The 16,301-nt window shown below is 47.8% G+C and overlaps 1 protein-coding gene across 8 annotated transcripts; it reads right to left on the reverse strand.

The window, feature by feature from the left end:
• Positions 1-423: 423 nt before the first annotated feature.
• Positions 424-12,466, reverse strand: XAF1 (XIAP associated factor 1). 8 transcript variants are annotated; one of them, XM_012652634.1, is made up of 8 exons: positions 12,410-12,466; positions 10,691-10,826; positions 10,048-10,104; positions 9,388-9,685; positions 8,183-8,268; positions 2,571-2,912; positions 689-761; positions 424-550 (listed from the first exon to the last, which is right to left on the reverse strand). In XM_012652634.1, the coding sequence occupies exons 1-7, from the start codon at positions 12,439-12,441 to the stop codon at positions 705-707; spliced, it is 1,008 nt and encodes a 335-aa protein (XP_012508088.1). In that variant the 5' UTR covers positions 12,442-12,466; the 3' UTR covers positions 424-550; positions 689-704. The 8 variants fall into 8 exon arrangements, with proteins under 8 accessions (XP_012508088.1, XP_012508093.1, XP_012508086.1 ...); XM_012652639.1 differs by lacking the exon at positions 10,048-10,104 and having other exon boundaries at positions 12,410-12,461; XM_012652632.1 differs by lacking the exons at positions 424-550; positions 689-761 and having other exon boundaries at positions 1,237-2,912.
• Positions 12,467-16,301: the final 3,835 nt, after the last annotated feature.

A 16,301-nucleotide genomic window follows, 5' to 3' on the forward strand; every position in this document is an offset into this window, starting at 1 on the left:
AGCCCTTGGGCTCCACCTTCCTCTCCTTAGACTTGGTCCCACAGGACGGACGGCCTCAGCAGACCCGACTCACCGAGCACCACGGAGCGTGAGAACCGCGCTGCCTTTCCAGTTTCGGGAGGGTGGGGCGCACCCATCCTTGGCCCTCCCCTGCCCTGGCAGAGGCGAGCGCCCTAAACAGGTCTCCCCAAAGCCCAGGCAGACAGGTAGGGTCCCCCAGGCCGCCCTCCCTGCCCGAAGCTTTGCGCTGCATCTGGCCCTCGCCCACCGCCCAGCCTCACTTCTCTGTCCCTCCCTCCTTCCGTGTCTTCTGTCGCTTTCCTTTCCCTGCGCACTGCTGTCCTCCCTCGCCCTGGAAAACCAGTGTGGAATCTAAATAAAGGTGAACAAGAAACTTTCAGGGAGGCGTTTTTATTTTTCAGGGACGAAGCTGGGTTCTGCAAGGTGTCTGGGCTGTGAGGCTCTGAGGCTTAACCAGAAGTCTCAGGCAGAAGAACTGCAACCTTTTTTTCTTTTGGTTTATGTGCAGCTGTTGGGCAAACCAATATCTCTGTTCAAAAGAAGGAAAATAGTTAGTCCAAACCTTTTCTTTTAAATCCCAATGAATAAACCCGTGTCTTTTCACAAGACCACCCTAGAAAGTAAGCAGGACAGCCAGCTTTGAAGAGGAAATCTAAATCGGTAGTACCTTTTCTTTTCCAAATCTAGCTGGAATTTCTCACTTGTTTTCCTTTCGATGAGGCTAACCACCAGCATTTCTCCTAAAGAAACGGATATTTTAAAAGTCTGTTATGTTTAAAGTGGAATGTGCTAGTTCCTGGAATATCTCTCCAAATTGCTGTCCCCTGTTGTAGAGCATGAGCCCTGAGCCAGAGGGGCCCAGCCACCAGGTGTGATGGCTTAGGAAAGGCATGGAGCCCACCGAGCCAGAAGGGGTAAGGGAGGCTTGTCACCATCAGGGGGTGGAGGAACAGATAAGAGAATCCCACAGTCCCGCACCATGGACTCTTATGCAGCTATTAAAAAAAAAAATGAGCCACATTGTTTGTCTTGGAGGGATTTCTGTGGATGTTGCTGAATCATAACATTAAGATGTAAAGAACCGTGTGTAACAGGGTTCCAAATGTGTGTGTTTGTGTGTGGTTACATAATAAAGTTGCCAAATAAAATACAGGATGCTCAGTTAAATTTGAATTTCAGTGAAACACAGAATCATTGCATGGGACATACTTACACTAAAAAAAATTCTTTGTTTTCCTAAAATTCAAATTCGACTAGGTGTCCTGTGGTTTTATTTGCTAAATCTGGCAACCCTATTATATAAGGATGGAGAAGGGCGTGGAAGGAAACACACCAAATTGTGGGAGGCAAGGGAAAACGGCACTAATAGCACCCCTAGCAAGTATGAAATTAGCCCATTTTTGTAAAATTATAAGCTTCTGTGCATATATAAATGCATAAAGAAGTTAGAAAAAAAGATTTAGGCCAACCTTTTTGTAAGAAGTGTGCGTCATATATTAAAGGAAAAAGGCAAATGGCAGAGTAGTGAGTACAGGAAGGTAGTGTGGGGGGAAGGAAACAATTCAAACCCTGTTTATGTTTGTTCAGGTTTGTGTGAGCAAAGACAAAGTTTTGAAAAGGTGCCCATGAGGCTGTTGAAATTGGTATCTTGGGGCATGGGATTGGGGAAAATCGGGCGGGAGTGGGGGATGATTAGCTTTGCTTTTGTACTTCCTTTTGTGGTATTATGTCAACTAGTTATAACAAAATCTAGTACTTTTGTATTTTGAAAAACATCAAACAGTGAAAAAAATATTTTTAAGTGAGGCATCCAGTCTGGAGGTTAAAGGCATAAACTTTGCAGCTATGTGCACGTGGATGCCAGACTAGATTCTGCTGCTCTCTAATTATGTAGCTCTTGGGAAGCTACTCTTTCTGTCCATTTTCCTCATCTGTGAAATGGGGATAAAATACATGCCTACTGTTTACAATGAAGATTAACCATTTGTAAAGAGCTTTGCATTGCAACTGGCACACAATGGTTAACGACCTCTAATGCAATTCTTATTGTTACTAGAAAATAATCTAGGACGTAAAAATCAGGATATTCAGGGAGATGGCTGCAAACCCTGATCTGCTTGAAGCAAACCTTGATCTGCTGGAAGTAAGCCACCAACTGACCTAGGATCTTGACCAAGACACTTCTGATCTCTGGGCCTCCGTTGCCATATCTACACCACGAGAGAGGTAGACTGGGTACCCTCTGCTTCATTCATTTACTCAACAGTTTTGAAGCACTTGTTTTGTGTCAGTCCCTAGGTTGGAAGCTGGAGACACAGAATGAGAGATCTGGCTCTATTTTCAAAGGTGACCCAGTCTCTGGAAGGCGATGCAAATAAACCAGGTGGTAAGTGCTAAGAGGGAGTGCATCTGGGCACACAGAGAAAGGGAGACAGAGAAGGGCTTTTCCAGCCACATCTGCAAACATCCTGCAGGGCTTGGATTTCTTTGACACTGTCCAGGTGGTTCACAGCCAAGAGAGCAAAGACAAGAACAAAAAGGCTGGGTACCTGATGTTGATTTAGGGTTGGCAGGGGAAGTAGGATACCACACTGAGGACATCTCCTCAGAATGTCATAGGCTGCCTCATCTTCTATAGAAGAAGTGGTCCTGGTCTTGAACTCAGACTTTGAAGGCAGACCCACAGTTTTGTTTTTGCCTCTTGGTGCTTGCTTTGATGAACTTTCAGAAAGAAGAGGAAATCTGTTTATATTTTTTGTCTTTGGACGGACATCTTGCTCTGTCGTGGAAGTTTGATTTTCAGCAGCCTGACTTGGAAGAGATGGAGGAGGAATTTGGAGCTTTCCAACTGGAAAATGTTTCTCAAACTCTGAGTTTGGACAACATTTTTTCTGCAAATTAAAAAACAACTTCAGCTATTGGACAATACAGTAGTCTAGATAACACAAAAACTTTCCACTGTAAACAAAGATGCTGGATAAAATATGACAAACGTTCCATTTAAGTTCCTAGCTGACTTTGCAGGAAAGAAAGAAAACTTTGCATTCCAGGAATGAAGGCCTGATTGGTTGCTATGGTTTGAATGTGTCCCCTCCAAAATTCAGGTGTTGTCAATGTGATGGTATTGAGAGGTAGGGCCTTTAGAAGGTGGTTACGCCATGAGGACCCTTTTCTTATTAGTGGGATTAGGACCTTACAAAAGAAGCTTCATACAGAATTTGGCTAGCTTGTCCTTCTGCCTGCCGTGCTAAGATGTAGCAAGAAGGCCCTCGCCAGACACCGAGCTGGCACCTTGATCTTGGACTTCCCAGCCTCCAGAACTGTGAGAAATAAATGTCTGTTCTTTATAATTACCCTGTCTGTGGTATTCTGTTATAACAACACAAATGGACTAAGACACTAGTTAAGCACATGAGCTGACACTTTGGTTCTGGAAGATGTGGGGTCAATTTTGTGACTAGGGGCTTGGATGACAGAAATGTCCCATCCACAGAGGTGGGAAATTGGAAGTAAGAATTCACTTCTCCTGCATAAAGCTGGGAACTTTAAAGGCTAAATTATGGTGGCTAAGAGAAAAGAATCAGCTAATTAGAAAAGGCAAAGAAGCTTTTCTACCTTGGGCTGGAATTTAAGTGTGGGGAAGAAAAAACTCATGTCCCTGAAAACTCAAAATCACAAGTCCATACCATTCTTGTGTTTGGGATTCAGATTTACATTAGTCTCATGGTTTAGGAATACCCAAGCAAAAGAATTAACATAAAAATTGAGACATATGGCAAAAAAAAATTACAAAATTCCTCTGGAGGTTACATAGCCTCAAAATAGGTCACAGAAGATTTTCACAGGTAGAGTCCCCCCAAATAGAAATTCATGATCCAAAATTACAAACACAGGGATACAGTCCACCTCAAGTAAGAGTCACAGACATAACCAGTAGCAGGATTAGCTTCCAAGAAGTTCAGATAATAGGATAGAAACTGTAAAACAAATTAATTAAAATAAGTTAATTAATCAAAACAAAGAAAAGAGTAAAATCCCACCAAAAAAGAATAGGAAAATTTGAAAGAAATATAAGTCAAACTTCTAGAAATGAAAAATGCAGATAATGAACCTCAAAGGATAGGTTAAAAGCAGCAGATGAGATTTGACCAAGAAAGAATGAATGAATTCGAAGATAGATTTGAAGAAATTACCCAGAATATAAGAGAGAAAATGTGAAAGGTTAAGAGATGTGAAACTGGAATGAGAAGGCCTAATATACATCCACTGTATTCCAGAATGAAAGTTAGGAGAATGTGGGACAGTTGGGGAATGTTGGGAATTCAAAGAGATAACAGATGAGAATTTTCAGAACTGATTAAGTACATAAATCTTTGTATTCAGAAAGGAGGAATCCTGAGCAGGAGGAAAAAAAAAAAACCAACTATATAAGCACCTTGTTCTGAGCAGGATGAATAAAAACAAATCTACTCTTAGACACATTACAGATAAAAGGCAAAGAGGATCTTGAAATCAACCAAAGAAAAAGATTATCTACCAAGGAATGGTAATTAGACCGAAAGTAGACCTATCAACAGCTATAATAGAGGTGGAAAGACAGTGGAATAATCTTCAAAATGCTAAGAGAAAACAGCTGTTAACTTAGAATTTGATATCCAGCTAAACTATCATTTAAGAATGCAGGGGAGGCTGGGTGAGGTGGCTCACACCTGTAATCCCAGCACTCTGGGAGGCCGAGGTGGGAGGATTGCTTGAGCTTGGGAGTTCGAGACCAGCCTGTGCAAGAGCGAGACCCCGTCTCTACTAAAAATAGAAAAAATTAGCCCAGCAACTAAAAATAGAAACAAAAAATTAGCCGGGTGTGATGGCTCATGCCTATAGTCCTAGCTACTCAGGAGGGTGAGGCAGGGGAATCCCTTGAGCCCAGGAGTTTGAGGGTGCTGTGAGCTAGGCTGATGCCAGGGCACTCTAGCCCGGACAACAGCGTGAGACTCTGTCTCAAAAAAAAAAAAAAAATGCAGGGGAGAAAAAAAGCACATTTTCAGACAACTAAAGATTTACTTTAGGTTCAGACTGCCAGCCAAGGTTCTTGCTGAAAGGAACTACTGCCGTATATTTCAGGAAAAGAAAAATCTTATCTAGAGGGAAAGCTTGGGATCCAAGAAAGAATGTGAGCAAAGAGAAGGGTAAACTTGTGAGTATAGCCAAAAAGGCATGAATTGCATAAATAACAATAATAATAATAATAATCACTAAAGAGGGGTAGTATGAAAAGGTGAAACAAAATTTAGGCATCTTTGATAAAGATGGGAGAAAAAAATGGATGGTGACTGTGGACAACTAGTTCAAATGTTTTGCTACAAAGTAAACAAAGAAACAAGATGGTAGCTGGAAGGAAATGGGATCAGGAGAGTTATTTTTTGTTTTTTTCAGTTTTTGGGTCATGTTAACATAAAGTTAAAGACTGAGAACCATAAAACCACCTAGTATACATGATTTTAGTCCCTAATTTTCAAATTAAAAAAAACAGAATTCTTTTCATGTAAGTCCAAAGATAGTAGTGAGATAGGGAACTGGTAGTAGGCATTGCTTAGTGCAGAATCAAAAAGCTCCTATCACCCTGATATATAAAACAACAACAACAACAACAACAACAAAAACCACAAAAAACAAGATGTGGCAACAGAACAAGTTAACAATGGTTGTAACCAAAGTGGCAAAGAAATAAGTCATTTCTTGACCTTGCAGCTTATTATGCCCTCATTAAAATACGTTATTAGCTGCTAGAAGAAAGTCCCACCAACACCATGACAGTTCTAGGAGGGACCTTATAAAGTAAAGAAGGGGGAGGGTCCCAGTTCTAGGAACTCGCAGGCACTTTCTAAGAAAGAATATGAATATTCCTCCCCTGCTTAGCTTATGATTAAGCCATTGCTTAAATAAAGATATCAAAAAAACCACAGATGCTGTTCTCCTCAGCAGGGAGAATTAGCCTCTACTCTGTCTGTGGAGTAGATGTTCCATATTTCTTGAATAAAACTTGCTTTCACTTTAAGCCATTGGCTTGCTCCTGAATTCTTTCTTGCACTAAGCCAAGGACCCACCTGGACTTCAAGTGATTCCCAGCATTGGGAATGACTTTCCTGTGTCTGTACTACCAACGATATAAGTATTTGGAAGTATTACTCCTTTAAAAAACTTATCATAACAAATGTTAGGACATCCCAAAGTGAACAGTGTTGAGACTTTTTTGTTGCGTACACATGCAGCTCATTTAACATCTCCCTCTTCTGGGAGAGAGAGGGGAGAATTGCTGCAGCAATGTAGCAATGACCTTGTGTGACCTTGTGTAGGCAAAAAGAAGGGATGTTGTGCCCCAGTGGCGGGGAGGGATAGGTTTAAGGCAGGAACATAGGAAGCTCCTCTAGGGTAATAGGTGGGAAGACAGAGCGTGTGAGTGTGAGTGTGAGTGTGCACGCTGGCGGGGCGGTAGACCAGGTTTTGCGTGGTCATGGTGCCTTCTTCTCATGAAGAAATAGATAAGTCATTATCCCCACTGTCCTTAAAAGAAGAAAGAAGCTCAGGGGGGTTACACGGTCAGTAAGCGGTAGAGCAGAACTAAAGTTCAGGGTTTCCGACCACAAATCCAGTTCCACGTTTATGAGAGCTCCCCACCTGCTCGCAGCCTTCAGGTAAGTGTGTAGGTGTCCTTGGTTGCCGGACTGAACGTTTTGAAGGGCGGTGGTCAGCTTTACTGTTGTTTTGGTGCTGATTAAGTATCATCTGATTCAATCAGAAGACACGAACCATTCTTTAATGCAGAATGCATATAACAGAATAAGCATCGGAATTAAGGAAAACGAGTTCATAGGTGATTACAATGTGTGGCTGAGGATGAGGATCACGTGATTGCTGCAACACTTCTGAGACTTGAGACATCTGGGAAACCTTGTGACCCTGAATATTCCGATCGAGCCTTTCTAGAGGGAGGGCCTGGGAGTCTGCATCTCTAACCAGCTGCCCGGTGTTGCTCCTGCTGCTGAACCACAGACTACACGTGAGAAAGCAAGAAACAAGAGGTGGAAACAATCCCAACGTTTGTCAGCAGACTGATGGGAAAGTAAAACGTGGTCTGACTATAAAAAGGCCAGAAAAGGAAGAAAGTACAACTCCAACATGGGTGAACCTTGAAAACGTTACGCTAAGTGAAAGAAGCCAGATACAAAAGGCCACCTATTATGATTCCATTTATATGAAATGTCCAGAATAGGCAAATCTGCAGACACAGAAAGCAGAGTCGTGGTTGCCAGGGGCTGGGAAGAGGGAAGAGTGCAGAGTAGCTACTAATGGGCATGGGATTTCTTTTGGGGATGATGAACATGTCTGGACCCAGACTGCACAACATTGTGAGTGTACTAAGTGTCACTACTGTCATGGTAAATTGTATGTTATATGCATTTTACCTCAATAATAAAAAAATCCCCACGATCTCTTTAGTTTTGATATCCTATAGTTCTAGGAATTAAAGGGTTAAGAAAGGTAAACAGCTCTCTGCTCAAGGCAAAGGAGATGAGTTCCTTGGAGAGAAGCCTTGGCAAGTTTCCCGCAGGGGAAGGGCTCCATCCTGTGCAAAGAGGGGACGGCTTGGCACAGCCATGCGCTGAAAGGTGCTCAGGGCTGTGGAGGGAAGAGTCTGTGAATGTCCCCAGGCAAAATTAAGCAATCAGTCACATCACTGTATCTCTACAGAGTCGCCTTTTTGTACCCAGTGCTGATATCAGGAAGACGGAATAAGTCGTTCAGTTTTGCCAGGGAGCTCACAGTCTAACAACGAAAACTCTGGTCAGGCGCACGATGGAAAGACAGGCCCTACTGAGGACCAAGTTGCAACGTCCTGGCCCAGAGGGCTGTAGATGGTCCGAGGTGATCAGGGGTGATCAGGACGCTTAAGGGGGTGGGCACAAATGAAGATCAATTATCTATGCTAAATCAGCCTGAAGCAAGTCACTAAAATCCCTTTTTGAGCAACACAAATGATAAATATGGGAACCTCTAATATCTGTGCTGTATAAAATGGGGCCCAGCATCTGCCTTTCCTGTCACACTTTTGAAATGTGGTCTAGCTACTGGTACCATTAGAAAATGACTAATTGCTACTTACCATATGGTGGAAATACTCATTTTCTGGAATCATTTGGTTGCAATAATGACAGGAGATTTCCCTTCCAGGAGCTGAAATTCTTTCCCCTGAATAAGCACAGAAACAACACCACAAATGATTGCCCTTGATAATGGTGAGCCCAGTTCTCCCACAATTGCCTACAGGGCCTGTGCTCATGAGTATGCACTGCCCCCAGGCCTGCCTGGCCTTGAGTTCTCTGCACTGCTGGTGTCATAGGCCACACAGGCGACCCCTGGCTGCATCACCCACATCATTCCCTTCATGGCCACAGACGTGCACTCAGGGCTGCAGCAACCCTGATGGAGAGACGCGTTCCTAAAGCAGGACTGGTTGCTAAAGAGATGCAGGGAGCCGTAGCCACGGATGCCAATCCTATCCAATCTGACTGCTCCTTCACCCCCGCGGTTGCCAAGGTCTGTGATCAGAACAGGTGCTGGTTGCACACATCTTTGTTGATGGCGTTGGTGCTGTGTTATGTCGTGTTGACGAAGTTGTGTTGAAGACTGTGTTGGTTGTGTTGAAGCCCAACCATGCTAGAATGAAGGAAATGTACACGAATCGCACACTTTCCAGAGTTTCACTGGCCACTTTGACCTTGGGTAGATTGTTTAACAGGAGAGAGTTACTGTCCCAGGGGTTTTAGGCTCTCTCCCATGTTACCACGTTACCAAAACAACCAGTGAAGTCAAACAAAAGATCTGTCACTTTGATGGCTGTGTCCTCAGTATATGCACCTCATAAAGAGGTAATTGGGTCAAGAGAACATGACATGGTACCAGGGAGCCAACACATAGACCGAAGGCCAGGGGCTACAGCTAGCTCCCTTTCTGTCCTTTGCTGATAGTGGAAAAAGCTCTAGATTTGGTGCCAGGAAACTTGAGTGTCCGTTCTTATTTCTGCCTCCCACAAGCCCCTGCTTCATTCTGTGTGTAGGTTTCTCATCTGTGAAGAATGCAGGGGGTCTTTGCCCAGCTAGCCTTGTGCTGGAGAAGTTCAAAGAAGCCTCCTGTTTTCTAGGGCCCCCCATGGCCTTCTTGTCTGTGCAGCTGCCAGGCCCAACCCCTGGCCTCGTGGTCTCCCTGGACCAGCCATTTGAAGACTGTGGCAGACACACAAGAAGGCCACTCTAATGCGTGGCTTAGAACTAGAGTAGCCGGGTGAATCGTGGCCTTCATAACACATACCCTTGTCATCCGTCCTCTTGACAGTTTCCGTTCCTCGCATCCCATCCGGGAGAGGCTCTGGTCCTTGGAGCATCCCTCTCCCTCCCCGGCCTGTGTGCTCGCCTTTCCTGAGCTGGGCCTGTTCACTCCGACAGACGTCTTTGTGCTGGGCAAGCACTTCGAGCATGATGGACTGGCCGCAGTCTGGGCACAGCTCTGTCCGCTTGCCACAGTAGAACTCGTGGACCTCCAGCTTGCTGAGCCGCACAGCCAGCTTGCAGAACTTACACTCAGTAGGGCGCTCCTGGCATTCCTTGGCCTGTGGGAGGCAGCAGGAAGGGCATTATCACCCGTCTCAGTGACTGTAGGCCGATCAGGGACATGCGCCCATCTCCCTAGGGAATTGAGGCCAATAAGACAAAGCAGGTGAGAAGGGCCAGAGTGGGGACTGCCCTTGGGGAATCTGAGCTCTCTTGGACTTGTGGTCCAGGGAAAGCCCTTCTGACCAGCATCCGGGGGACAGGAGGACCTGTGTCCCTGTGGTGGGCTAGTTCTGCACCATCCTCTGAGTCTACTGGGGTGAGAAGAGAGTGGTCGGGTGGAAATCCCCCCTTCCTGTCCCTCTCTTCCTCCCAGCTTGGCTTGTTTGGCTATGAAGGAGAAATCACACGTGACTCTCACCTCGTGAAATTCCAGCAAGGGCTTCTGCACGCTCTGCTGACACATCGCACACCCAACCTAAACACAGGAGAGACATGGGTTCCCCCCAGGGCCCAAGGCCTTTCTTTCCACCTTGGCTCACGGTGTTCCAGGTCTGAGTCTGTGAGTTTCAAGGGGACAGGGATCGAGTGCGGCTGCCTCAGTCTCCCTCTAGCACCCAGCCCTGTACTCAAGAAGCATTTGCCGGACCAGGTTGAGTTGAAATGGATGCCTGAGCTCAAGGATCTCCAGAAAGACAGAAGAAGGGCCCCAGGAGGGATGGAGATGAAAAATTAGGCAAAAAAGTCAGTTCAACCTGACTGCCTTCTAGAACCCTCCTTTCCACTTTCCCTCTTCACAGATCCTGAAAGAACATCCAACCTTTCCCGAAACAGGGGCCCCTTGCCTTGGCCAGCCCCATAAGCCTGTAGGGAAAGGACTGGACACAGGAACACTGGGGGTGATGCAGTTTAGCGTGAGAAAGACAGGATTACCATTTCCTCTTCACAGACCGGCTGTGCATGGAGGGGCTAAGTGACTTCCCCTCACCAGCCCCTGAGTCGCTGCAGGGAGGACTGGACCCTCGCCCAACCCCCACGCCCCGTCCCTCCTGCCACCTCCTCACCTGCCGGTGGCTGTTCTTGCAATGCTCCTCCATCTTCACCCCTGGGACGGCCTCCTCACACTCTGGGCAGAGGACAAGGAACCGTAGGCAGTGGACCTCGTGGAGGGTGAAGTGAGCAGAGGCCACCTTTCTTTTGCTGCAGGATCGAGCGGGGGAAGAAAAATAGACTTATTTTCATGGCGTAAAACATGGAGCCATATTTCGCACCCAGGGCTAGGTTCTCAGAGCCTAAGCACTGAAAATATGGTGTCGGTGACGCCACCTGCCCCACGCACGCTCCCTGTGCTGATCCAAGATCAGAGCGATGCAACGTCTATAATAGGTGGAAGGACGCTCTGCAAAGGTCTTGCACTGTCCCCGGGGGAGAGTGGGAGGGAGCAGGAGGGAGGGGTTACAAAGAACACAAGGAAACTTTTGGGGGCGATGGATAGCTTTGTTATCTTGATTGTGCGGATGGTTTCACGGGCGTATGTAACATATATCAAAACTCATCAAATGGTGCACTTTAAAAACGTGCAGTTTATTCTATGCCACTTATACCTCAGCCAAGTTGTTTTAAAAATGAAATAACAAGTATTGAATTCTTTCCAATCTTTTCTTCTATTTTCTGGCTCCCCTGCGTGGCCCACAGCTGGTTAGCAACACAGCCCCACTCTGCCCAGGCTTCCCCAAGGACAATGCCAACTTCCAGAATCTCTTCCCGCACGAACTTCCCAAGTCTCCCAGCGCGAGGGGACATCCACCTCTCCCCGGCCTCAGGTTCACCTGTGCTGACCCGCAGAGAGGCCTCAAGTCTCTCTTCTTGGAGGCCCCAATAAACGAAGACTTCTGAGCCTCCCCCTTCCTGGGCAGGACGGTTTTCTCTAAAAATCCTCTTCACTGAGAAATGCCTCCTTTCCTTTCCATCAGCTCATGCTTAGGAGAGAGGAGGCTTGGTGGCTATAGCCGTAAAGGCCCAAGGGACCTTTGGGGGAATTACATGCCCAGGTTCCTGGATGTGGGACATGGCCAGAGAGGGACAGTCAAAGCCTCCCTCTTCTTGGTCTGAATAAGCTATTTGCGTCTGCCCTGAGCAGGAGGACGGCACACAGGCAGCTTCTCCCTCACTCCCCCTGCTCTTTCTGCTCTGCTGGGCCTGGCCCCTTCCCTCCTCTGCCCTTCTTCCTGGGCTGGGGAGAGACGCAGGGGCAATAAGGGTCTGGGTGGAGCAAAGTTCTCTGCAGAGGGTGCCCCCTGGCTCTTGCCACGAGTAGGGGCTTTGAGAGGGGGCTCTTCACCGGGCCAGGTCCTGCTTGGTTAGAGGTGTGGCCTGGGCCCCTGCCCTGCCCTCCTCACCCTCTCCCCGCTGCCCTGCCCTGCGCTCCCTTTCCAGGTGAGGGTGGGAACGGTCCATGGGCCCCCTTCTTTCAGAGACTGGTGCGAAGACCGTATTATCAGAACCCCAAATTAGGACCCAAGATGTGACAAGTGTGAGTAGCCCAGTAGGGACAGCTGGCCTGGCTACTGGGCTTCAGGACTGACCCAGAAAGTCTAAGATTTCGGGAGGGGATGCAGTCAGGGGAAGGTAACGCTGGCCACGTACCCCACGGGCTCCCGGGTCCCACCAGCTCGCCCTCCAAGGTGTCTTCATGCGCGACCACTTTCAGACACAGCCCTGGCCTGTCTCCCCTCTCACTAGCCGGCCTGGGGTTGGCCGCTGGGGAGAAAGCGTCTTCTTACCAGTTCCTGCACACCTGGAAGGCTCCTTCCATGTTCAGGTCTCTGGAGTATTTCCGTGGAGTTTCGTTTCTTGCAGACAAGGAAACAAAACTGAAAGTGTCCCAGTGGGCCGGCCCACAGCCTCAGGGAGGGAGGAGATTCTCAGAATTCTCAGCCCAAATTGCTCCGAGCTTCCCCTGGCTGGACACTCCCAGGAAGCCCCTCCGCAGCACGCCAGGCCCTGCCATCTCCCTCGGCCTGTGCTGTCACCCCGTGCTGCTGTCACTGGCTGTTTCTACCACCCTGCGGGTGGGAGCCAGAGACCAGGCCTCCCTGGAGCAGCAGCCCCTCCCCTCACCCAGCTGGCTTCACCCTGCCTGGGTCTCCATTCTGTTTCCCAAACCATCGACCTCCCTCTCCCTGCTCCCCTGCTCCTTCCTGGTCCTTCCCCTGCAGGAAACAGGGAACTCGCCACCTTGAACTTGAGGGCTGCTCTCTAAAAGCAGCTCCTGGACCTCCTGCACCCTGCTCTGGTCCCAGTCGGTGATGACTTTGAAAACAGGGTCCTCAGAGAGACTAGAGATCCAGGGTGGTGTGAGCCCAGACTATCGGCTTTGGAGTTGCATCCTGGGAGTGGGGTCACATACCCCGTGGCAGCTCGGTCGCCTGGGACAATTGCCTAGCTCCCTCAGCTGCTCCTCTTTCATTTGTAAAATATTAATTACAACAAATACTAATATGACAATAAGGTGACAGGCACTGTGAGGAGGTTCTGTCGTCATCACCCTGCCTCCAGATGAAGAAACTGAGGCACGAAGGGGCTGTGCAATTTGCAAAGTTACACAGCCAATGGGCAGTAGAATGCAGCTTTCCACCCACATGATGTCTCCCCTGGAGTGGCCACACGTTCGGGGTACCTGAGTCCGAATCCTGACAGTGTCATCAGCTGGCAGATTGAGTCACCTTGGCCTTTCTGGGCTTCTCTGTTTTCTCATTTGTTAGACTACACTGGGGACCTGGAGGACTTTAGGAGTCCAGTGGCTTCCAGAAATTGTGTGCAAAATTGCCTTCATGTGAAGATGTGCCTTTTCCTGAGGAGACACCAACATTTTTATCAGACTCTCAAAAGGGTCCACGACCCTAGACAATTATGAACAACGAGACCAGTTGGTCTAAAGTCTTTGAATCATTGAGATCCAAAGAAACCAAGTTCTGTTAAAGGCAACATATGTCCAAAATTATATATGCATACTTGAAGCAAGTGAATCTAGAACATTTGCAAGTTTGTCTACTTGTGTTCGTTTTTTTCAAAGGAAGAAGCATGGTGTTATGAGCTAGATAAATAAAAACGACGAAACAGTGTGTCTAATAGCTCAATGAGAACTGAAAAAATTTGTGAATAATCGTAACCCTATTAGAAACACTTTGATATTACATACTTCCTGCTGAATTTTTAAAAGGGGGTTTAATGTATATTTCTGCTTTCCCAAATTTTATTCATAAAAAATCAAGCCAGTTTTTAATTAGCTTTAATATTCACCTTTATTGTTTATAGACACAATTAAGATGTTAGTGTGCACTTGGAGAATTTTGATTGTGGTTTTGCACATTTGTATTTCAACTTCAGCAAGCACGCTGTGTACACAGCTTTACAATAGCTGATAAATACATAGCAGCTTAGCAGTAATACATGAGGAACTTTGAATGATGTTCATTTTCTTTTTCTTTTTTTTTGAGACAGAGTCTCACTCCGTTGCCCAGGCTAGAGTGCCGTGGCATTAGCCTAGCTCACAGCAACCTCAAACTCCTGGGCTCAAGCGATCCTCCTGCCTCAGCCTCCCGAGTAGCTGGGACTACAGGTGCACATGCCTGGCTAATTTTTTGTTTCTATTTTTAGTTGCCTGTCTAATTTTTTTTTCTATTTTTGTAGAGACAGAGTCTCACTCTTGCTCAGGCTGGTCTCGAAATCCTGACCTCAAGCGATCCTCCCCGCTTGGCCTCCCGGATTACAGGCGTGAGCCACCACGCCCGGCCACCTCAAATGATGTTCAGCATGTCAGAAATCCAAGAGCTATCGCTGTGGTGGGACTGGGTAGGAATTACCTGAAGCACTTAGCAGGGAGCCCAGCCGTTACAGGGCTGCCGGTGCTGGGGGTGGGAGCACAGTGTTTCCAAACTTGTCTGCACATTGGAATCGTTTGGGGAACTTAAAGAGAACAGTGGATCCCTGCTCACCCCCAGAGGGTGTGATTTCGCTGGTCCCACATGTGGCTTGTGCTTTGGAGTCTTTTAAAAGGTCCCGGGTGATTTTAATTGCAGGGGAGTTGGAGCCCCCGGTCTAGGAGGGAGAGGCTACTGGGGAAGCCAGGCGTTCAGAGTTCCAGGGCCAGAGCTGTGACACAAGCCTTTGGCCTTTGGCTTTGCATCTGAAGGATGAGGGGATGGGCGTAGGTGAGTTTTATCCTGGACGTGGAGATGAGTTATGTGGGGACAGTCCTTGGCCCCAGGAAGACTGGGCCTATGTTGCTACAGAGAGGACGGCCAGGATCAGTATGTGGCCCTGGGCTTCCTTCCAGCCAAGCCATCGCGTCTGTGGACGGACCTCTCGGGGACAGAGCGGAGCCAGCCCCAGGAGTGGGACCGGGAGGGTCTGGGATGCGGTGAGCACGCAGTTCTCATGTCTCGGGGGAAGAGCAAGCTCCCTCTGTGGGTGAGCTTGCGGGAAGCCCACCTAAGCCGAGGTGCAGACGAGCTCTTGATCCGAGCTGGCCCAGGGTAGCACACAGGGAGAGAAGGGGTGGGGGTGCCACTGGGATGTGGGAACCGGATGTGGAAGCTGCTTACCTTCCCCTCTGGCTCGGGAGACCCACTCTAGTGTGTATCCCTGTGGGGTCCTGAGAGCTTGCAAGACCCCAGAGACAGCCGTGCTAGCAGCAGGACTCTGCACCACCACCTGGAGCCCTGACAAGCAGCCCAGAGAATTCTTGTGAAGTCTGCGAGTGGGGTGGGAGCAGCCTTTCTGAGCAGGGTACTGAGATTAAGGAAAATGCCCAGACACGGGCTCTAGCCTCTGGGCAGACTCTAAAATTCAGGCATCAAATGGGGACAGTGGATGGTCATACTAATGATCAAAATGGCAGGAGGTAAGAGAGGGCGGCTGCTTCCACACTTTCTGCATCCTGGGCATTATACAAGCATTATATTTGTTTCTAACAAATATAACATTTATTTGTTTCTAACAATCTATCTAACAGCTCTGGTGGAAGGATTATTACCTTCATTTTGCAACTACGGAAGAGGCACAGAGAGGTTAAGTCAGTTGCTCCAGGTCACACAGAGAATGTCAGAGCTGGGATTCAAACCGGGTGGATCTGACTCAGGAGCCTGTGTACCTACCCACAACCCCACCCACCTCATTGACAGCTGGTGGGTGGGGGGAGCACTGGGCCAGGAGTCAGAGAGACGGGGGTTGGCATCCTCATTCACGTCCTCGTCAGCTGGGCAGGCCGCTGAATGCCTCTGACCTTTGCTTCCCACTCCTGTCTCTCTCCGGGCAGTCTGAGCATCAGCAATGGTGAAAAGCAAAGAGCTTTCACACACCGTCTCCTGCTGAGATGCCCGGGGTGGGGTGGTGGGAGATACAAAGGAGGGGTGTATAGGTGGGACGTCCTAGAGGACAGGGGCATGGGGCATGGGGGTGCAATTATTATAGAAGTGTCCATGACTTGCTTTTCGTCTACATCCTAATTTTCTTCTAAGATGTTTCCTCTTGCAGACTGTCCCGCCCGGCACCACCCTTCCCTTCCCCACCCTTCCCAGCAGTGCTTTAAGACCAACGCCTGTGCTACCACTGATACAGGAGCCCCCTCCTCTGTCTTTGGTGATGTCCCCACCAAACCACAGGTGCAGGAGA

Source organism: Propithecus coquereli, unplaced genomic scaffold (assembly GCF_000956105.1).
Source record: "Propithecus coquereli isolate 6110/MARCELLA unplaced genomic scaffold, Pcoq_1.0 Scaffold390, whole genome shotgun sequence".
Lineage (NCBI taxonomy): Eukaryota > Metazoa > Chordata > Mammalia > Primates > Indriidae > Propithecus > Propithecus coquereli.

Excerpts from the sequence above, each read along its gene's own strand:
- XAF1 (XM_012652632.1), bottom strand. The coding sequence starts at position 12,441 with ATGGAAGGAGCCTTCCAGGTGTGCAGGAACTG. Across the intron at positions 9,686-10,047 it reads CCTTGCTGGAATTTCACGAG|GCCAAGGAATGCCAGGAGCG; the intron begins GTGAGAGTCACG and ends TGCCTCCCACAG. Across the intron at positions 8,269-9,387 it reads CAAGAGGACGGATGACAAGG|GGGAAAGAATTTCAGCTCCT; the intron begins GTATGTGTTATG and ends GTGCTTATTCAG.